The sequence below is a fragment of the Muscardinus avellanarius genome (genome assembly GCF_963383645.1).
Source record: "Muscardinus avellanarius genome assembly, chromosome: 1".
Taxonomy (NCBI): domain Eukaryota; kingdom Metazoa; phylum Chordata; class Mammalia; order Rodentia; family Gliridae; genus Muscardinus; species Muscardinus avellanarius.
Genome location: NC_137786.1, coordinates 127,386,734 through 127,409,894, shown reverse-complemented (window position 1 = coordinate 127,409,894; position 23,161 = coordinate 127,386,734). Strand labels below are relative to the sequence as shown.

The 23,161-nt window shown below is 47.3% G+C and overlaps 1 protein-coding gene across 3 annotated transcripts in view; it reads left to right on the top strand.

The window, feature by feature from the left end:
* Positions 1 to 4,155: 4,155 nt before the first annotated feature.
* KIRREL3 (kirre like nephrin family adhesion molecule 3) overlaps positions 4,156 to 23,161 on the top strand; it is a gene marked incomplete at both ends in the record, with an annotated part of 594,525 nt that continues 575,519 nt past the window's right edge. For all 3 annotated transcript variants that reach the window (XM_080714131.1, XM_080714132.1, XM_080714130.1), the window contains one exon: positions 4,156 to 4,210. In XM_080714131.1, coding sequence (XP_080570257.1) covers positions 4,156 to 4,210 — 55 coding nt within the window. The remainder of the gene's footprint in view (positions 4,211 to 23,161) is intronic.

Below are 23,161 nucleotides of genomic sequence, written 5' to 3'. Positions count from 1 at the left end.
AGACCCTGTTTTATTTTATTTTATTTTATTATTTTTGGTGGTATTGGGGTTCCTGGAAGCCCTTCTACCTCCGGGATACACTCCCTCGGGCTACACTCCCAGACCTACTTTTTTTTTTTTACTTTTTTATGTGGAAACAGGGTCTCTTAAGCCAGCGAGGCTGGCTCCGAACCAGCCCGATCCTCCTGTCTCTGCCTCCCGAGTGCTGGGATTACAAGCGTGTGCCACCACGCCCGACAAGAGAGACCCTGTTTTAAAATTTAAAAAAAGAGGGTTGACGTGTGGCTCAGATTAATTGAATGCCCCTGGATTCAATTCCCAGTACCCCAAACAAAAACAAAACAAAACCAAACAAACAAAAAAACGAAGTCCCAAGCAAGCCCACCTGAAGGACCCATCTAGAAAGGAAGGGCACTGACTGATAACCTTTAGGGCAATTTTTGTTTTATTAAAAAGCCAGTGAGATGCTGAGATGTTTTAGATTTCCCCCCACGTATGCACTTATAGCCCTCCCAAGTAGGGGAAAAAATTTCCGGGAACAGGGATTTAGGCATTCATTTCACAAATCTTTAAGTACCCCTAGCAGACCTTTGCCCAAACCAAGGGAATAATACGTGTTAATGATATTAGAGTGTCAGCCGGGAAGGCCACTGAAAAGTAGTCAGCGTCAGGGTCCGTAAGGACTGCCCACTCAGGGTACTGAGCAACAGTACCCAGGACTTCACGCCTCAATCTGGGGCCCAGATCTCAGAAAGCCCTGGGAACGCACTTGCTGCCAGGAGAGCAGGGCTTGGAAGCTGCTCTGTAGAACCTTGGCCCTTCTGTAACTTTTTGGCCAGAGAGTAGCGGAAGCTGGAGCCAGCCCTCATTCTCTGTGGGATCCCACTTTGAAGCCGCAGTCCTCCATCCCTCTCTCGCTGACCCGCCGGGGGACAGAGGTGGGAAGGCGGATTCATAGGACATGACACTGGGCACTGAAGGCCTGGGGAGGGGGCTGGCACTGCTGAAGTCGACCTCCCTGGCTAGAGCCTGAAGAAACTCTGGAGAGGGTGCCACCTGCTGGTGAGGAACCCGGGCTCCTACGGTGGGCGCCGCGAAGACCTGGATGTTCAGAAAACCAGAACTGGGGCGGTTTTTCAAGTTGCCGGGTTTCTGCTGCGTTTCTGGGGCTGCCAGCTCCACCGGCTGCTCCCAGAGACCGGTCCCCTGCGCGCCACCCAGCAGGGACGGCGGCCTCGCTCCCGCCTCCCTCGTCCCGCGCTCCAAGGTCTCAGGACTCCCCACGCTCCTCCATCAGGTGGAGCCTGCGGTTCCTCTCCGCCTCCCGCCTCCCAGCGATCTGCTCGCCGGCCCGCCACCTTGCAGCGCCAGGAGGTTAACCGAGCTCCCGGAGGAGGTGAGGCCACCGCCGGCCCGGGCGGAGGTGGCGGGGCCGTCGTCGGGTCTGGCGCCAGAGCCCGGCCGGCTGTGGGTCCTGCAGGTACCGCTCGCGTTCCCTGCCCCACGTGGTGGCCGCCGAAGACTGCCCGGGGTTTTCCGGCACTCGGGGTTAAAACGCCTCCTGGTCCTTTTAGAGGCAGGCAGATCATCACTTAATCCAAGCTTTTTCCTTCTCTGCCAGAGACCGGAGACTGTGGAGAGAGGACAGGAGGGGACAGAATTGGGAAGCCAATTCTGGGGTCAGGAGGTCAGCGTTGGGAATCATTGGGAGAGAGAAACAGCCTCCCTCCGACCTGGGACTCCCACTCCCCTTCCTCCTGTCTGTCCAAGATGAGTGTGTAGCACACCTGCCTGGACTTGTGCCCGGTTACTGTGCTTTGCACAGTGATAGCCTCACGACCCTGGTTTTGTAAGACTTCTCTTGGGGGCTGAATAGGCAAATCTGGGCCCCAGGCCATTTAGGAATTAGCGGCCAAAATTAAACAGCCGCTTAAAAGATGAATCTGTAGTTAAAACATCAAATGTTGCTTGGGCAGGTCCCATCTACGTTCTAATAGGAGCTTTATGCATTGCAAGTCTTGGCCTTAGCCGTGGTCCCCAGACCTTTGATTTCCCCTTGCCCTGTAGATTGAGTAAAAAGCCACAACTCACATCGCAGCACTGCACATACCATATTTTCAGCCCTAATATGTTGTTTGGCATCTGTTGTTTGAAATTATTATTCATCTTTTGTGTGTGTGTTTCTGGTTCGCCGCCTGTGTTTCATTGTTATCCCAAGCTAATGGGCGAAGGCTGTGCTGACAATTGCTTTCGTACCTTGTTTGTTCATTTAGCGAAGGGTGCTTCTCTTGTGCCCTCTTAGTTTCTTGTGTTCAGCATCCCCAGCCCAAAGCTTGCTTACACATTTCCCCTTGATCAGTTTAACAGCCTCTAAGGAATACAGTTTAATAGACTATTAAGAATAGAAAAGTCAACAAAGCAGACACCTACTAGCTCGTAGATCTTTGATGTCAACTACCAGGTGTTGGCTCCTACCAGCACACACTTTCATAGGTGCCCAGCTTCCTTTTTCTTTGTTTATAAACACCAAGGGATAATTTTTTAAAGTTAACATGCACATGAAAACTGGGGGTTGGAATGTACCTTGTAGTCAGCAAATTCTCCCTCTGTCACCCCACACAATCTTTAATACTGATGGAGTAGAGGTTCTCAAAAGACCACCCAGGGACCAACGAAGTCATGATTCATTTTATAATTGACTATTGAATGGTACACTTTGAGAGCATCCTCTCTTCACCTACCCCACATAATACTGCATATTTTAAAACACTGCTTTGTAATATCCTTAGAGTTTGTGCCTCCTGTGTATGCTCTTGTATTTATACTTCCACTCTAGATTCTGAGCTCCTGAAGGAATGACCTGTGTTCTTCTATTTTATTTCCCTTCGTGGCCTGCTTATTCTGGGCATGCCTAAATGTCTATCAAGTAAATAGACTTGGATAAATTAATGTTGATATCCTGGAGGAAACAGAGTTGGATTTGAGTGTGGATCTCCTGGCAGGTAAAAGACCTGGAAGTGCTTAGGAAGCAGTTCCCTGTGACCTTGGCCTCTCCTTCGCAACCAGACTCACAACACCTTTTGGAGAAAAGATGCTCAGAGTGAAGGAGAGCTCATTAGGGGAGAGAGGCTCCAAATGCAGACAGGCTGCTCTCCTGTCCCTGTTAAGAAATGCACAGGCCAGGATAATAATAATAAATGGGTATGTGTCACAAACCTACTTGTTTTCCCTCTCGCTCCTGCATTTTGTTTTCTCAGAGCAGGGAAAACTAATATCCAAACGTTCAGGTTTTATTGCCAACCAACCCCCCCCCCCCCAGGAAAGTCTCAGAAATGCAAAGCATGCTTATTTCCCCTCCAACTCCAGCCTCCCGCTGCACACATTGGCCAAGTCCTTGCTGGAGACACAGGCACCCCCCTCCCCTTCTCCCCCTAGCTTCCTTTCAGCCCAGTTTCTACTCTCATATGAAAAGCAAAGCATGCACATTTTAATGCATGCACATGTATACAGTCATCTTCAACTTCACTCCCACTAAACAGTGTTACAGGATGTGGACGGAAAGTCACAGCTCCGCTCCCAGCTTACGGTGTTGTTTTCTTTTTCTTTTCTTTTCTTCTTTTTTTTTTTTTTTACCAATAATGGTGACAGAAGCTGAATATCCCCCGATTTAAGGAAAAGAATGAAAGCAAACAGCCTTTCCCACACCCTCCGTTTTGCAAAGATCGCTCCTTTTTCCAAGTGTTTCCTCTTTAATTATGACCTGTTTCCCCTCCCTCTCCCCCCCGCCCCAGCCTCTGTGAAAGGAGCCCTTCTGTCACTCGTCACTCGCTCGCTGTGGGAGGAGCCCGCCGGAGGAAGCCTTGTGCCTGGGATGCCAAGAGCCAGAGAATGGATCTGCTCCGAGCGGGGACATTGCTGAGCATCCCGGCTTCCCGAGGCGGCTAAAAACAGGCAATTTGTCTCAGCTGGCTGCAGATACCTGGAGACACAAAGAGAGCGAAGCCACCCGGAGGGACGGACGGGTGGACAGACCGATGGTCGGCACGAACCGGAGAGGACCGGCGGCGGAGGGAGGCTGAGCACCGCAGCCGCCGAGGGAGAGAAACTAACTGCACCCCCAAGTTGCCCGCCGGCGTTCCCTGGCCGCGCTGAGGAATGAAACCTTTCCAGCTCGATTTGCTCTTCCTCTGCTTCTTCCTATTCAGTCAAGGTAGGACTCGCGCGCGCTGCAGGAGTTGGAGGAAAGTGGCCGGGTTGTCAGGGCGCGGGAGGCTAAGGGCAGGAATGTGCACAGGCTTCGGAAACTCGCTGATTGATGCGTCTCTCGGTGCCCGGCAGAAGAGGCGCTGGTGTGGCTTCTCTGCTTTGCAAATGCAACAGAATGGTACTGTTTATTTTCCTTTGGAAAGAAGGGGCTGAGAGAGCAGGGAGGGGGCGACTTTCTGCTCTCAGTTGTCAACATCCAACTCAAACTCTCCGATGCAAATGAGTTCTTTATGCTCCTGGTGTGCTAATTAGCCAGTATGTATGTGGGCATGCCGTTCTGAACTTCTGGGCGCCTCCTCTCCTTCACACCCAGGTGGAGGAAGATGAGGATTAGGTTGAGGAAGGGAGCTTTTCGTGCGTGGCTGTTTCCTTCCAAGAAGGTCTAACTTGCAGGAGTGTATTCAAAAGCCAGTGTGTGCCAGTTTGCACAGTTGTAGAAGGGGTTGCAATTACAGAATGTACTGTGGGGGTAATTTGCAGTGGCTGGGGAAAGCTTGCAAAGAGTTTCACAGGATGTCATCGAGTTCCCTAAATGAGACCGAATTCTGAATCCTACACAGCACTGGATTCAGGGCAGAAAATGGAATTTCACCCTCGGCGCTTGATTGTTTCCTTTCTGCAGCCTAGCAGGGGCAGAAAAGCCCATGGATGCTCTCAGGGAAGGAACTTTGCCACTCTGGGCTCCCTGCCACTTGGGAGCCATGGGGCTGGTAGTGGTGGAGATAGGGGAGGGAAATTGCGGAGAGCGACTGTGAGTGCCTACTTAGCTAAAGGCATCACAAGTCACCTGTGGCATTGAGTTGGAAGGGCCAAGTGAACTGGTTCCTTCTCAATCTTTTGGAATGACAGCGTCGACCCTGCCATCTGAGGCAGCATTTGTGCCAGCCTGCTCAGCTTTTAGAGGGACAGGACTCTCTCAGAAAAATCCACAACAGAGCATGTCCATCTGTTGATTAAATGAAGGGTGAAAAGTTTGCAAGAAAGCAGAGCTCACCATGGGCGATTGCTTTTGCAAGCAAACAGTGTGCACGACTTGCTTCCCCTAGTCAGGAAGAAGCCCAATGTAAGCACAAAACCAGCCTTCTTCCTCCACTCTCCCATTGCTCCTGGTGGTTACTGCAGATTTTCTCTTTATCTGTGAAGTTCTAACTTTGCTGTCGACCCTCCTGATTAAACTTAAAGGTCCCTCTCCCAGGAGAGTGTGTGTATACTCAGGTCTGTGCATAATTACCATGTGTGCATGCACACACTCATGCATTCATATGGTTGTGTGCATCTCACCAGGGCTCCCTACAGCAGCAGGAAGATAAATTACCTTCTCCAGAGTTTTCAGACTGAATGAATAAGAACTATCCCAGAATACTGGTATACAGACAGGCTTGGTTGTATTGCCATTTTGTGAGATTACCCTCTCTCTTGGAAGTATATGTCTGTTTATGGGTACACACATATACACACACACTTATGTGTGTGTGTGTGTGTGTGTATGTACAGGCACACATGCATACTGATTCCCATTCTTCTCTGCCTCTTACCAATTTACTCAGGAAGTTGCATGTAGAATCCCTGAGAGGAGGAGGGAATCTTCCAGCCACTCCCCACACACCTGCCTCTCACATATACCCATGCACACACATGCACGTGCACACGCACATATTTGCATGGGGACGAGTGCAAGTTTTAGTCAGTCATTCATATTTTTAGAAGCTGATCTGTGGTTCTTCTCTGGATTGGCATAAGAAAGCTATAGGTGTCTAAGTGCCTCCCTGCCTGTGTGAATCATTACATCGTGCATCTCCTACTTCCCTCGTTCCTTTCTTAGAAGCAAACTATTTTTTCACTGCCTCATATGAATCTTTAAACATCTACCTGTAGAGGTGAAGTGCTCTGTTTCACCTACCCTTAGCCTTGAGGGCACTGGGAAGAACACAGTATACAATACATAGTGCCTTGGTATTGCTGAGTGTTCTGAGCTTGCACTGCCCACCCTACCAAGTGGTAGATGCCTAGTCCACAGGACTCTCAAACAGGACAAAAGACAGGCCTAAGACCTAAGTGGACTTAGTCCATCAGAACAGTCTCCCTCACTGGACCTGTTCACTAGGCCTCTTGAGTAGATGATATCTAACTACAACAATTAAAGTTCACAGGAGAATATGTTTGATGGGCTTCATCACCATGTGATATGGATATCTTTTGCATTGATCTGTGGGTGTTGTTGGGAGTATTGTGAATTCCCCCAAGGATTCCTGTCTGACCCTCTTCCTGTATGTTCTCAGCTCATATAGTGTGCCCATCCCCACCGAGTGCATGCATATACTAGTTACCGGTTAGCGTCCATCAGCTCCCAACAGGTCATAAGCGGTCTAGCGCACCTGGCTCTAGATGGCCCTGCTGTGGTCCCCATGACTGAGGTTGCAACTCCACCTGGCACCCCCACTGAGACACCTGCCTGACCCCTGCCTCCTGCGTGTTGCTGCTTCTGGATAGAGAGATTCAGAATGTCTCTCCTCCTAGAGAAAACAAATATCCAGGGCTCTCTTTATGGCCCTCTCTGGCACTTGGCGACACGGCCATCTGCTACCCAACATCTCTCACAGTAGGAACCCGTGGGTCATTTTGGAGTTTCTGGGAACACAGTTTCCAAACCCTCTGCTCCCTGGGTCTTTGTGTGCAGGAGCATTCCAGACGGTGTTCTGAAGATTTTTTAATAGCAAACAATGCATGTAAACTGTGAAAGTTCATTTCAGCCATTCTTTCGCTCCTAATTTGCTGGATATTTATTCACCTTTACTTTTTCTCATAGACCTTTCAGAGAGAGCAGAAATTAATGTATAATTAATGTTTATAAAATGTGGTGTTCTTATTCTTTTAAAGTTTGGAGTTTTCATGGAGATCACAAGCAAATATTTCTTTATCTTTCTTAAGGTGGCAATGGAAAGACTAAATAACATTCATCTATTCCCACCCCTGCCAAGAGCCCCGGACTTGGCTCCCACTAAGGAAATGGAGAGCTGCCAGCATGTGGTGTTTGTGGGTTTCTCTCTTGCTGGGGATGCCTCTTCCCCCGGCTGTCAGGATGGCCTGCTTTGTGCAGAGGGGGATAATGTCACAGCACAATTTGCCTCCTGTGGAGAAACGGCATGTTCTCGCCCTGGGTGAAAAAGAATTGATTCTCCTATCATCCATAAAGTTAGAACTTGCTATATTTTTTCTTTTATCATTTCAGTGGGCTCACAAACTATTTCCTTCTGCGCCCTCTCTCCTTAATCTTCAAGCCTCATCCCATTCAGCCTGTGCACGCACACACATCTTAGGTAGCTTTGGAGAAATGTCTCAGCAGGACTGAGTGCTCCCTGCTTCCTCTTGCATCTCAAATTCCAAAACAGTTTGGGCGTTAGGGTGTGGTGGTGGTGAAGGCTTGGTGGATCCTACTTAGACAATCTAAGAAAAGTGTTTTCTGTATCCTGCCCTCGTATTGCCAGAGCGTGCTGTCTTGTCTGGTGACTTTGAGGTTCAAAAACTTTTGATTCTGCTGAACACAATAACTTGTTGTCTTTGTACTTGGTGCTCTGAACATGTTGGGGTAGAAGTGAAAACTTGCATTTAACTGTTCAGGGCATCAAGCTGACATGCCTTCTCCATGCTGGGAGGAATCTAAGTAGTCTGCTTGCTCTCTTGATTTCAGGAAAGTGAAACAGGAAGTTAGGCAGGCAGAGGTCCAGGGTAACCTAAACCTCCGAGGGAATAGAAGTGTCTAGCAGATGAAAGGGAAGGCAGAGTGGGTGGAGAGAGCTGGCTAGGATTAAGTGAGCCACCACGGGGGTGACTAGAAGTGCATGGAAAAGAAGAGCCACTGTAAGAAGCTTTAACTTGCCAGGGGCTCCCCTAGAGAGGGATGAGAAAGGGGCCAGGCATCCGAAGACAGCAGGAGACAACAGAGACCCAAAGAAGGGGAAAGACAGAAGCAGAAAAGGATCAGGGAAGGAAACTGGGAGGGAGTCGCAACTTTGGAAACATGTAGCCTTACTCAGAAATGTCATATAACAAAAGAAGAGGCAAGTAATTCACCGATTTTCCTTGCCAATGGCACCCCAAGTGTTATGACGTCTTTCTAGGGGAGGAAGAATCACTCCTTTTGTTCTTGAAGATCAGTGCACAGCTGCCAAGGGTGTGGGACCAATTCTTTAACAAATCTTCTGGGTGGGGGATTGGATGTGCCTGTTGGGTGTAGTGGTAGCAGTGTCTGCTGCTGCCAACAGGGAGTCCTGGGTTGTCACTAGACCTATTGAGGATGGAAAAGAAACTCCCCAGGGGGACCAAGGGGTGTGGTGTGGTCAACGCCTTCTCCTTGCACTGAGAGGATGCCATGGCCCCCCCTCTTGGGCTTATGAAGGAAGATTTGGCTTGGAACATGGAAGTAGCAACATAGGCATGGTCCCAAGGAGCAGCCCCGCTGGTACAGGCCTGTGTTGGTGGAAGCCAGGGCCAGCAGGAGACGGGTGGAGCAGGGGATTAGGCCTGAAGATGCAATTTTTCCTTTTTGTTCAGCCCAGTGGGGGTGACTTAAGGCGGTATTATATTGCAGGCCCAAAAAAAGCACATGAATAATCCGGAGTGAATTCAAGAGATTTCAATAGCAAAATAATAACAATACTAATGATACCTTTGATTTGCCTAGTACTTTTCTTCTAAGGAGATAAAAAGATAAACTGTTTTGGAAACATGAACAAGGAAAAGAAAATTGCCTGTGATGTAGGAGTGGGGAGAAGGGCCAAGAGCACTCTGTTCAGATCTTGATGTGGATGAGGCACAGGGGAGATGGGCATAGACTCAACTGCAGTCAGTCCTTATCCTGTGAGAAGTCAAGGTGATTTTTAGGTGAGGAGGCACTTTTTGTATCAGGAGCCATAAAAACTGAGAGACTCTGAACTGAATGCATCCTACGTCTGGGAACGGGGATCTTCTCGTTGGGTAGCAGAGAAAGTCAGCCTATGTTGGTGTACTGAAATCCACACTTGAATCTCACTCCCATAGTATCCTGACTTTCCTGGTGGTTCTTGCAGCCAAGCAACTGGAACTCCAGTTTCCCCTTAAGGTCAGCCAACACCCCAGATTCCTCAAGCAGGGTTCAGCTGGAGCTACTGCTCTGGGTGCTTTTTGTCACATGGATTTTCATTTGTCATCACTGTTATTTCCGAGGGAAGGAGGAACAGAGCCAGCCTAGTGTCCGGCATCCTGGTTGTCATAGCTTCTCCCGGTATTCCAGATAGAGCAGGATTTTATTTCCAGTTAGGGGAATGAGGTGAGAGCCGACTGCAACAACGCCATTCCATAAGTCATTGCATGTCACTTTCTCTTCCAAAGAGGGAAGTCAGAATTTACGGAGTTAGGTGTGCAGGTCAAGTTGGGATATAGATACCTTCTAAATCGTTGGAATGCTTCTCTCCCAGCCCTGCTTTCCACCGAGCTTTATTACTCAGTATGGAAAAGCTTCAGCCTCGACTGACCCTCTTTCTCAGAATCCACCCGATGCCTGTGTGGCAGAGTTCAGGATGGCCGAGAGCTGCAGGCTTCTGCCATGTACCCCCTCCCATCCATTTAACATTAACTTCCACTCACTTTCTGCTTCTAACTCACTGAAGGAGCTAAATAGCAAACACCACGCTTTTTTCCTACCCCTTTCCTTCTCTCCTAATGGTAAAAATGAGTATTCTGTCTGTATACTTCTAGAAGTCAGTAAATGTCAATATTGGATAAGTGTTTCCTTTATATCACTGCAATTTAGCATAAGCTGCTTGGAAACAAATGTCTTCCATAAGCATACAGTGCTTCAGTGAGTACACAGTCAACACCACTATGAGGATTAAATAAATGTCAGCTTTCCCTGGGTATACTTGGTAACAATCAGAAGCCTTGGAAAGAGTGGCCGGCATGGGCCAATGCCGTTTCTCCTGGTGTCCTGTGGTGGCCCCCATTGGGCTGGGGGGCGTGGGAGGTAGATGCTGTTCATCTCCTCCCTGGGAAGGAAGCAGCCAAACATAGACACCTCCAGTGTTCTCCGGGGAGGATTCCCCCGGCAGCCTAGAAGCCTTTCCATGCCTTCCTGATCCCCAACACATACACACACACACACACACACACACACACACACACACACACACCTCACACTCGTGTTAGTCAACCACTTCTGCCAAATAGGCTGCATACTCTCGCCTTCCTTTTCTCCCAGGTGCTCAGGTCCTTAAAGCAAAACCAAGCCAATTTCCCTGAGGCCACTTTTTGGATAGGTGGCACTACAACTGAGAGGGCTGATGAGTGTTTGAGCATTAGATAAGATGTGCACACACCAGGATGGTCACCTGGATGTTCTGCTCCCGCAGCCCACATGCACTAGACTGGTGCTGCAAGTTCAGATTCATTTCAACTTATGCCCACAGCACAGGAATTTGGAATCCAATGTTAGAAGTTGTGACAATGACAAACACATTGTCACCGATTCGTGCTTTTCCCCGGGGGCTCCATATAATCTGATATCTCAGTGGACCAAATTTCTGACTCCTTTTTGGAGCAGCTAGCTTGTTGTGGTGCTAAGGCTTGGCCATCAGCCACTCAGCCAGCACTTACTGGGCTGCGTCCCATAGCTTTCTGGTTGGGGAGCAGATAACTTCAACCACAGTTATAATCTGATGGGCTCAGAGGTGTCAGGGAGTTGAAAACAGCTGAAATAGGCCAGGGCATCAGAAAAGGCTGCCCAGAGGAGGTAGCATTTGTGCTTGATTTTGATCCCTAGTGAAGCCTAGAGTGAGGGTTCCAGGCTGTCCCTTAGAGTGCCTGCAAAAGCAAGAAGGCAGAACAGAATATACTGTGTTTTGAAGCATATACTGTGTTTTGAAGCAATGGGTCTTGTGTCTGAGTGGTGTGTTAGGGAAGTGGGAGAGGAAACTTGAGGAGAGGAGAACCAGCTTGCAAATGGTCATGAATGCCATGTTACAGCTTTTAAGGATGGATTGACAGAATTGGGCCAATACTTTAATAACATTGTTAGTAGTTATAGTTCTCTCAGTGTCATGGTTTTGGGGATCAGCATGTTATTTATTCTTCCTGCTATTCCCCGTATTTCACATGGGACTGGAAAACATATAACTCAATGAAAATGTACTGTTCTAGTTTATCTTCCTTCATAGCTGGTATATAAATGGATGGATACGTGAACAAGAAAATAATGGGAACTGACTTTCACTGTTGGTTTGAGTTCCAGAAAGGAGGCAGCAAAAGGCAGTTAGGTACCTAATGTTTGAGGGATATGTTGAATAAAGAATGTGGAAGAAATGGGCGTGGCGCCACACACCTGTAATTCTCATACTTGGAAGGCTGAGACAGGAGGATCATGGGTTCAAGGACAGCCTCAGTAATGAGTGAGATTCTCAGTAACTCAGCAAGACCCTGTTTCCAAATAAAAAAATAAGAAGGGCTGAGGGTGTAGCTTGGCAGTGGAATACCACTGAGCTCAATCTCTAATATCAAAAAAAAAAAGAAGGAAAGAAAGATGAGGACACAGCATGTAAAAGCAGGGGTTGCTGAGTATATACCCTGGGCGTAGTGAGGCGAGTGGCAAGTGCATGGAGCAATGAGATGTGCCTGTGTCTGAGGCCCCTTGAAGTCTGGAACAGCCTAACAATGAGGATGAATAGAAAACTGAAAGGGAGACCAGAACAGCAGGGATGAAAGCAAGAGCCACCTGGAGACCTGCTGCCAATGCCTTTCTTGTTCTCATGAGGAAACTGAGCTGCACTGGGTTTGGGGAAAACAAGGTCACAAGTGAAGTGATTCTACCTCGAAGATGTCAGAAATGCTTTACAAGTCTCCTGGGTCAAGTAACATTTCACTCAAAAGTAGAGGATAGCACGGGATCTACCTGTGTGCTCTGCACTAAGGTCCATGCTCTTCCATAGTTACTGGGGATGGCAGGACAAACTCGACAGGAAAACAAATTCCTCAGTTGTTCTATAAGAAAAAAAACAGTGCATTTCAGAGACTGTGGCTCTCTTAGACTCCTGTTGAAAGCTGGCCCATTGAACAGTCTCCCATTACTGAGCGTGTTCTAAGAGTAGAATTCAGGTCATCAGAAATGTAGGAGTCCACTCCTAAGAATGGACTAGATGATTCCAAAGTCTCTCTAGATGTACATTTCCCCAAACATTATCTCTTAGCAACAACCTATTTCTTTTAGATAACACATTCCTAGAAGGTAAATGATGCAGCCTGATTCTCCCTGCCAGCACATTTTCTTGTCGGTGCCTGGCGAATTCCTTTGGTTATTTATTATTGGTGGTGGCGGTGGAAATAATAATTATGTTTTTATCACAATGACTGTGATAATAATTAGCACTTGTATAAAGTTTCACAAGTTGCAGAGTGTAATCTGCAAGCTCTGCCTCATTCTGTCACAATAGCAGTGAGAGGCAGGTATAATGCTGTCATTTCCCCAGAGATGTCACCTGGCTTGACCAAAGTCCTTCCTGCCCAGTTCACTTTTTCATGTGTGCTGATGCTTCCAAGGTTCCGGTAGTCCCTGCTGCTCCAATCTATCAACTCAAAACAATGCATGAGAAGATTGCACACTATGGCCCAAGACAAATCATGTTCTTAAAATTTGTGGGAACCTTCAGCATCAAGGTATAGAAAAGGATTCCCTATGAAGACCAGGGAGCTGAGACTCAGAGCTGACTTTTCAACAAGCAGTAAGCCAGCATTGTAGCTCTATTTCTTTTTTATTCTGAACTCTAATTTGTGTCCGCATCTTTCTGGCATCAGATTTACCCCGAGCACTTAAGGTTTCCAGTCTGCTCTGGCCTGGGCTGTGGCAGCCAGCCATTTGGGTGGGTGGATGAGTATCAAGGAGATGCTTCTCAGGTGGCTTCTTTTGTGGCTTGCTTCCCCCCACCCCTCTCTCTCTCTCTCTCTCTCTCTCTCTCTCTCTCTCTCTCTCTCTCACACACACACACACACACACACACACACACACACACACATACACACACAATGTAAGGAAACAGAATTTTCCTGCCATAATTGATTGATCAAAATATACATGTCTTTTTATCATCGTGAGAGCTTAACACACTATGGGGCACATAGAACAGAGAGGCTGAGGGCCCAGCTGGAGAAAAGGAAGGGACCTGACGATTTAAAGTTAATTTTTCCTTGTAGGAAGTTGTTCCTCTCCAAGAAAGGCCTTGAGTGCCCATCAGGTCGCCAGGGACACTGCCAAGAGAAACATCCTCTGGCAAGCAGCCTGCGCCTGAGCTTAAGCAAGAAACCATTACGCCCTTCTGTTCTTTCATGCATGTCAGTGTCCATTTCTGTCAGTCACCTGCAAATGTCACAGGTGACTCCACTCTGGTGCAGCGTGACAGTCCACCTGTCACCCTTGGCAATGCTGGCAGCTATGACAGCTTCGGAGTCACACCGGGGCCTGGTTGTCTCATCCTGCAGGCTTCGGGGACAGAAACTCCGAACATACATCGGGGTGCTGCACAAGGAGAGACTTCCTCTCATTCTGGTTCCGCTGCTTTGGTGATTAACAGAGAGAAACTGCCAATTATTCCCTGGCTGGCTTTGTTCCCCATATTCTAGGACATATACTTTTCTGTGCCCGCCTGTGGACACTGAGTCCACCTCAAGTTCACAAGGAGACATGTCTATTCGGGGAGCTGGCCTCGGAAGCCATTTTCTTACAAAGAATATTGCACCTGGGGGAGGGGCAACCGCAGAGAAAGGACCCTGTGGTAGGTCCACCGATGTTTGGGGATCCTTTGCCAGCTTAACATTGCAGTTTCTAAGTCAGCCTGATGGTGGCAGCAGCAGCGCTTGCAAAGCCCAGGCGTGAGCCCAGAGTGCTAAGGGAGGCGGGTAGCATCAGGAAGAGCAGGGCTTCTGGAACTGAGGCCGGGAAGCCTAGTGGGAAGCCCGGGCAGGGACCTTGAGGAGGAAGCACGGCTGGGCTGTTTTCGTCCGCCTCTGGGTGGTGAGGGCAGCGGTTCAGATGGCGGCATCTCTTCCAGGAGGCTAGATGTAAGATCCCGATGAAGAGCAGCAAGAGCTAAGGTGGGTTCAATTAAAATCGATTCAAGACCAAGAGAGGAAGATCACAGGTTCGAGGCCAGCCTCAGCAAGGCAAGAGGAACCACAAGGTAGTGAGCCCCTATTTTAAAATTTAAAAACCGGTTGGGTAGCTCAGAGGTAGAATACCCCTGGGTTCAATTGTCAACCTACTCCCAACACCCCCCACCCTACACACACAAAGATCGAAGGAGCTTGGAAGAGCCGCAAAAAAAGAGAAAACTCAGCACACTGCCTCAGTTTCCCTGAGACGCGAGGGGTGATGTTTCTCCAGCATGTGCTGAAGGTCAGTCCTCCCCAGGAGGGACTGGCAGGCAGGAGCCTCCCACCTCTTCACAGCCAGGGCCCCAGGCCTGGGGCTGTTGCCTTTCTCCCCAGCTTCTGCTCCTTTCCGAATGCAGGGGCCAATACTGCTGCTGTGGTTCCTCTCACATGCTAAAATGAGGCATCATTTTTCCTCATCTCCTGCGTGGGCTGTTGAGATGCTACTCTGTTTTTACCTCTGGACAGAATTACTCATTTCTAATGACACCATTAGGAAAACAAAAATATCCAGGAATTGCATGGTGACTTTTTGAAAGTATATTCTTCCAAGCAAGGTAACCAGATCCTGGTGGCAGGCACTGGATGCCGGTGCCCTGGGCTCCCTGAGGATGGTGAGAAGTCTCATGGCCCCAGGAACTCCTGACCTTTATGTTCTCCTGAGACTCCAAGGACGTGGCAGCTCACCTTTTGTATCTTTTAAGAATTAAGAGTGAGATGTACCTAAGACCCTAGAGCTGATCTATGTGCAGCATCTACTATGGTGGTGAGATGGGATGAAGGAAGGATGAGGCCGCCATTGGAGTGGTCAGCCCGCTTGCCTGGTCTGTACACATGGCCTGAGGTGCTGGTTGTACTGACCACTTATGTTGCCTGCAGTCATCAGATCTCATTTGACCTTTCTGTTAGGTGGGTGGCCAGTGGGATTATTTGTGAGTTTTACTCAGTCCCAGGCTGACACTGTCAATGTCCCTTGCTAGTTTCTCTGGAGCACAGTGAGCTGCCACCTGCCTGATTCGTCCTCACAACTGTCTCTGTTCTGGGGAGAGGGGCCATAGAATTGGGGAAAAGGTAGAATTGCTCTCTTCATTTTACTGATAGTTCTACTGGCAAATGGCAGAGGAGCTCTGAGCATCTCATGTCAGAGAAGAAAACTTTTTCATAAGATTTGCAAAACCTTATTGCAAATTGTGGAGTTGATGCTACACAGGTGTGAGAGGAATTGTAGAACTGTATAGTTAGAGAACTTGCTGAAAATGATGGGGACTCAGCTCCTCCTCAAATTTAATTATACCAGCAAGGACTGTAACGTTTACTTCCTTCTTGGTCCCTTGATTTGGCCTCTGTTCCTCTCTCCCCTTTGGTGAACGAGGGTTTCCAGTGGTGCTTCGGGATCTCTATAGAATGCTGGACTGGCATGAGGACATGAAGTGTGAGAAACGAAATCCTCACCTGTAGGATTTGAGTGTGACATGTGGAGTGTGAGAATAGAAATCCTCACCTGGCCTCGTAGCCTGGGCATCATCTTGGTTGATCTTGTCTGTTTCTCCCCCTCGCCACCCACCTCGAAGCTTACGATCGCTGTATTAGGAACTGTTCAGCGAGAAGTTGTTGGCTGAGCTTTGCATGCATTCCCTTATTTAATCTTCATAGCAGCCTTAGAAAGCAGGGGTGGTTATACCCAGTGGCCAATGAAAATCTCTGAGGCTTAAATAAATTTTACGTGCCTTGTTCTAAGATCACACAACTGGTAAGCGACTGAATCACCAATCAAGCACCTATGTGCAAATCCCAAAGTCCCTGCTGTCAGTCCCTTGAGGCAGAATCTCAGCCTCAGTGGTACCTTGGCAGCTGGGTGACCCAGCAAGACACAGAAGCTCCAGGTCTGGCCTGTGAATCTCCTCTATAACTTGTAGGCTTCCGAAAGAAGAGCTGGTAAAAAGGGACAAACTCTCTCTCCAAACAAAAAGCTGAGTAAGAATTTGCAAAGCTTTCCCGCACGGCTCCTGGTTGCTCTGTCCCTCCACCACCCAGGCCCAGTTTGCCTTAACGAAAGCCAAATGCTGATTTCCTAACCAAAATTTGTCACCACCTGACTTCCCTTCAGTGGGTCCTTTTTAATTAAACACGATGCTGCTTAGGGAGAGGTTAGTCCTGCATTAGCTGTGTGCTGTAAGAATGCACTTACTCTGCATAAAAAAGGTATTCCAGGACATCAAAACCCTCCTTTTCCGTCAAGTCTAGAATAGCAAAAATGTCAGGAGACTGCGTGGTTCTGAAATGATTAATAATGGTCATTAAGAAGAAATAAAAAAGACTCTTGGAACGCAGGAGAGCCTGAATGTCGTTCAGCCTACGATTCTGCTCCCTCTGGCTCCGGCAGGTGTGACTTACCCTGTGTCACAAATCATTTCAGAAGACAGCACGTAGCCACCTAGGCCAGGCTTAAAAATTATAATACTGGCTTAAGATAGACACTTATGATAAGCTAGCAAAACACGCAAGTTCTTTGAAATTTTAAAAGCCCCTTCTGATGGAATCAGAGGAATACAGAGGAAGAATGCAAGGCATATAGATCTCAGTGTGGAAGACATCAGGGCCCTTCTTTTTATCCTACAGCCCGAGCCCTTCTGTGGGCCTCACAGATCATATCAGCAGAGTATTGTAGCTGTTGCCAGGGCTCCAAATCCACACGGATGCTCCTTTCTCTGGGCATGAGCTCTGCTTTGGGTTTTCTCTTCATCAAACTAGGACAGAGGTAGTCACAGATAGAAATCCATACTCTGTAGGCAAAAATAAACAACTGCTGGAGCTGGTCAGAATAAAAAATTGCCATCCAAATAAAAGCCTCATTACTTTCCTCTTTTGTTTTCTTGCAAAAATAATGGGAAACCTACATTTCTTGCTCATAATTAGTAATTCTTCTAACATCCATACCATTAAATACCACCAAATTCATGCCATGGGAAAAAATTAAATATCCTGTTTTATATTTCTTTATTTGGAAACAGGGTCTCTTAAGCCAGTGCGGCTGGCTTCGAACCTGCGCGATCCTCCTTTCTCTGCCTCCCAAGCACGGGGATTACAAGTGCGCACCATCACGTCTGGCCCCTGTTGCATTTTTTTTTAAGTTAGATTGTCTTCTTATATTGACTTTAGGCATAATATAAAATATACTAGACTTGATCATTCACAATTATTATGGGGAAAGAATCTTAGCGGATCTCTATACCCCTCTACTTATAGGTGTGGCTTTCATTTATGTTCTTGACAGGTAAAACTGTTCAGTATATCAAGGGCATGTTAGGGCCTTACTACAGTTCCCAGATTTTCTACTAAGGTCTTCCTCCAAGTGTGGTCTGCTGGTCACCTGTTTCAGCAGTAGCAGTATTACCTGGAGAGCTGTTAGAAACGCACATTCTCAGGCCCCGGCCCAGACTTGCTATAAGTCAGGGACTCTGGGCTTGGCCCAGAAACCTGGGGTTTAAGAAGCACTCCAATAGATCCTGAAGCAGGCTAAACTTTGAGAATACTGATGGATGGAGTGTTCCTGGACCACATCTTGCTCCTCACTTCCTTGTGAACACTACTGACATGGAGTTCATGGAGTTTGAGAGTAGCCTCTCTCCAAAAGATTTCTTTTTTTTCAATACTGGGGATGGGACCCAGGGACATTCGCCCTCTGAGCTACACCCCCAGGCCTATTTTTAATCTTTATTTTTACATAGGGGCTCACTGAGTTGCAAAGGCCCTTACTAAGTAGCTGAGGCTGTCTACAAACTGCGATCCTCCTGTCTCTGCCTCCCAAATGCTGGGGTTACAAGCGTGCGCCACCACACCCAGCTTCTCCAGAGGATTCAAGCGATGCATAGGATCTGTCCCTCATGGATTTTATTAAGTTACTTAAAGATGATGTGTACAGACAGGACAATGAGAATGGAATAGGAGTCGCACTCACTCCTGAAAATAGGAAACCAAACTCACTACAAGGCCAGAAACGTAGAATTTGGCACACGGCAGTTTTGCCAGATTGTCCTGACATCATTGCCTCATTCACAACTGGGGAGAGATCGAGAGCCCTCCCTTCCCTGCACTGTAGTCTTCAGGCCTGTCCCAGCTCCCTAGAACCCAGGGAAGTAGTGCGGCATCTGTGTCACAGGGAAAAATGCTGCTTGGTGGTCATAGATTCTCTTCTACATGCTTCTGGAATATTTATTTTAAAGTCAACACTGTGCCCTAGAGATGCTCATGTCCATCAAGGATAGATTTTCTGCTTTGAATAGTGAGGAGATTCAGAACAGCTATCATAGTGTGCCCCGAGAATTCTCCATCCGATTTTTTAAAAAATCTTCAAGGTCAATACAACCACAGACATTGATATTCACTTCATTGTGAACTGGGATCTGCTAGCTGCTTACTGTCATTTTATTTTCCAATTCACAAAAAAGATGTTCTCATCACTAGGCCTCTGGGCCTCTTTCTTCAACCCAAATCACCAAAGGGACACGAGATGCAGAAGCCAATGAACTCAGCAATGGAGGGGAGGAAGAGAGAGCCAGGGCAGCTTTAAAGATATCCTTTAAAGGCATCTTGAATGTCCCACGAAGGCCCAACCACGTGTTAAGGCTTAGTCCCCAGGGTGGTGTTATTAAGAGGTGTTGAAAATTTTAATGAGTAGGGACTCGTGGGGGATCTTTTGGTCACTAGGCATGTGTCCTTAGGGGGATCATGGAACCTTGTCCCCTTCCTCTGTCTCTTTCACATCCTGACCATGAGATGAGCAATGTTACTGCATCATTCGCACCCCCCCCCAATCATGATGTGCTTCCTCTCCACAGGCTCAAAAGCAGTGGGTCTGCCCAATCATGGGTTAGAACCTCCAGAACTGTGAGCCAAAGTGACCCTCTTCTCTTTATAAGTTGATTATCTCAGATATTTGTTATAGTGTTGGGAAGCTGACCATCGCAGTCCACAGTGGCATCCCAGATGTCTGGGGGATGTAGGGAGGGTGGAGAGGCACAGGTAGTAGGTTATACAGGCTAGAGAGGAGAGACAGGTGCAGAGAGAAACACAGGGTGAGCTGACGTGTGTGGGAGGGACAGAGTTTGGTCTCCAGATCACAAGACTCTAGGGATCAAAAACCACAGCTTGGTCTGTCCCAGATCCAGATAGGAACCATACATGGGCACTGCTTATATGCAAAGTTTTGAAGGTTCTGTTCATTGTGACCATAGCCAGCTGTGCCAGAGTTGGGGCACTGACGACTCAGTCTTCTGCCCAACACTTTCAGGGAAAGATGTTCAGGACAGAGTTCTGGCCTCCCAGCTGGCCAACCTCATTCTCCCGCTTCACTCCAGCCACACTGAGCTACTGAAGGTCTCTGAATGTGCTGTTCCCTCACCCTCCTGTCCTTCCTCCCCTCTGGAATGACTGTTCCTCTCCCCCATGTTGGTCCAGCTAGTGCTTGCCCTAAGGACACAGCTCCCTCTCCTTTGAGAGGAAGTTTTCTCGGCCTTTCTCCCCATTGGCTACCTCTCCTCCTGCCTTCTACTACCCTGGTGGAAACCCTTGAGGTTCTTGTCAAAAGTATCCAGGTAGCTTCTGGAAGGCAAGGGCTGGTCCTCTGGAATATTTTTTGGGTGGGAGGCTGTGCCCTTGTAGGACTTCAGTACATAGTGGACACTCAGCCAGTGTTTCTTATCCAGAGCAAAAATATTATCATGTGTCAGTGATTCCAGATACCTTCTACCTTTTCTGTGCCTGCCATTTCACTTGCAAACTCAGGGAAGTGCGTTATCAGAGGATTTTCTCTATTTGTCATTATTATTGCCTTTTACACCAGGAGTACCTGTGAGCACCAAGCACTCCTTGGGGAAAAGGTGATAATAATTTTAATTCTTCTTTGCATTTATATAGTCCTTTACAGTATTCAGGACACTTTCACATTTACTGTGGTATTCCTCCCCAAATCAATCTTATCCTCACTTTAAAAAAAAATGCCAGGCATGGTGGTGCATGCCTGTAATCCCAGGACTTGGGGGGAGGCTTAGAAAGGAAGATCACAGATTCAAGGACAATCTCAGTAAGGAGTGAGACTGTGATCAACTTAGCAAGACTGTGTTTCAAAATAAAAATAAAATGAAGCTGGAGGTATAGTTTGGTGGCAGAATCCCCTTGGGTTCAATCCTCAGTACCACAAAAAAAAAAAAAAGGAAAAATGCTCCCCAGTTTACTATGTGACCTCTCTAAGGTAAGGTAAGTTTGACATTAACATGAATACTCAGAGGTTACAAATCAAAGCCCTATGATTTCTCCAGCCCCCCTCCCCAGGTCTTGCCCCCAAGAATGTATACTTGGAGATGCTTGGCAGAGAAGGCCCTTGGGTGTTTCATGCATCCTCACCTGGAGGTTGGTGGACCGAGCACCACCCTGAGAGGCAGGACAGCCACTTGTATCTGGGGCTCGGCAAGGTTCCTGGTTGTGGAGTGACGGCTCATGCCAACTAAGGCAAAGGATCTCTGCTCAGAGACTGGGGAACACTGCTGCTCTTGACTGAAGCTCTCTGGTAATTGAGGCGCAATAGGAACATAGCAACTCCATTGTGGTAAGGTTCAGACCTTCTTACTTGGTATAGCAGCACTGAGTGAGAAGCTCCTCCAAGGGTAGCCTTTCACTGGGCATCTGGTCATGCCCTACCACCACCACCATGCACCTGCCCAAAGTGTCAGCCTGTCCCTATCAATCAAGGAAGAACTCATCCAGTGTCTGAAGCACCCACCACAAGTCCTCATGCTCCAGGCTTGTGACACAGGCCCTAGACCCAGGCCAGGAGGCCACCACTCTGCCTCAGCCCTGGTGCAGGGCTGTGGACATGGTTATGTTAAAGGGAATCAGGTTTTCTCTCCTTCCTGCTTCACATATTGTTGTGTATCTCCAAAGAGAACACTATTTGGGGAACACTTTGAAACAATGTGATGGGCACTTTTCAGAGATGAGGTATTTGCTTCTCTCGTCCAGTGTCCCCAGATGTAGTGAGCTTGTGCCCAAGGTCGGAATAGGTCTGCTCAGCATCCTTTCTTTTTCTCTCCAAGGCAAGACACTGTATGGCTTTCTGTGTCATCACGACCTTAAGAGAAATGTGAGGCCTTGCTACTTTTCTCAGTGGGTTTTGTCAGGAGAAGTAACTCTAATAACCTAAAGGCATCCACCATTGTGTAATGAATTATGACTTAAAGGTATTTTCCATTATGTAATGAACTAAATTATTTTGTAAGCATCTAAAGTGGCACTAGCTGTAGATGATCCTTGGAAGAAGGGCAAGAGCAGTTACTCATAATATTTTTCTGGATTCTTTTCTTCAGAAGAGAAACCCCAATTAAGAAAGGTTATAAAGGGCCTCTATTAGTTTTCTATTACTTATCCCAGCCTACTTCCTGGCTTAAAACAACTCACATGTTGTATCTTAGAGTTCTAGAGGTCAGAAATCTAAAATGGGTCTCATGGAGATAGAGTGTAGGTGTTGACAAAGACTGGTCCTTTCTGGAGACTGTAGGGGAAATCCACTCCTTCATCTTTTCTGCTTCTAGATGCAGTCTCCCTGTACCACCATCACTCCTACATCAGCCTTTCATTTACACATCACTTATTCCTGACTGGTCCTCTGCTTTATCTTATAAAGAACTTTAAGACTACATCAGACACAAAGGGATAATTCCAAATCATCTCTCCATCTCAAGATCCTTAGTCACCTCAAAAAAAAAAAAAAAAAAAAAAAACCTTTGCCATTCTAAGTAACCCATTCAAGGATCAGGACATGGGCATTTTGGGGGCCATTATTCTGTCTACTGCAGGAAGCAAATATAAGAGCTGGATGATCCCTCCCTTTCAGAAAAAACAGAGGCTTTTCTACTTATCTGTTTGTGTAAGAAATCTCTGCCTCAGTCTCCCTATCTGTAAGTATGAGAGAATGGCTGCTTCCCCCCCATACACACATACACATATATCATTTATATCTGCAAAGCAATTTGGGATTATTAAATAAAGGCTCCTTAGAATGGAATGGTTATTACATTATTGCACTATAAATTGGCATAAATTATGATTATGTTAATCAATGGAGCTACTACTAGATACAACTACCATTGGGTTCCGTAGGGAAGAGATTAGGGGGCATATCTATTAGATTCTGTAGTTAAACCTCACTAAATGTTTCTTAATAGCAATTTACGTTGGCTTCATTAGCATAGAATATGAGAATGCGCCTTTAAAATACCATATACCCGGCCTCCTCCTGTCTTTGGAGTAATTGAAATATAGAGTAAACGAAATAGAGGTCTACAGCACTAACAGGGTGAAGGAAAGGAGCAATGAGCACTGTGTTTTTCTACAATAGATTTGGTGCAGGGCAGAAGGTTTACTGTCCATACTTGGGCCTTTCTTTCCTCTCCTCCATTTATAGTTGAAGTTCTGGCTCTTGGATAAGGATCTGGCTACACAGAGTCCTGTTGGCCCAGAGGGTGGGGTAAGTGTGTGGATGCAGTTCATGGAAGAGAGGGAAGGCCGGCTGCTGGGGGATGTATTTGAATGCCTTGCCATGTGTTGCACTGTTGTGTTTAGTTTACCACTAAGGATCATTTAGGTCTTTAGATTTAGCTAGTGTACTTTAAAGGTTCAGCAAAGTCTCCTTCAAATTAGAGGAACTATAAGAACTTTAGCCTCCTCCCCACTC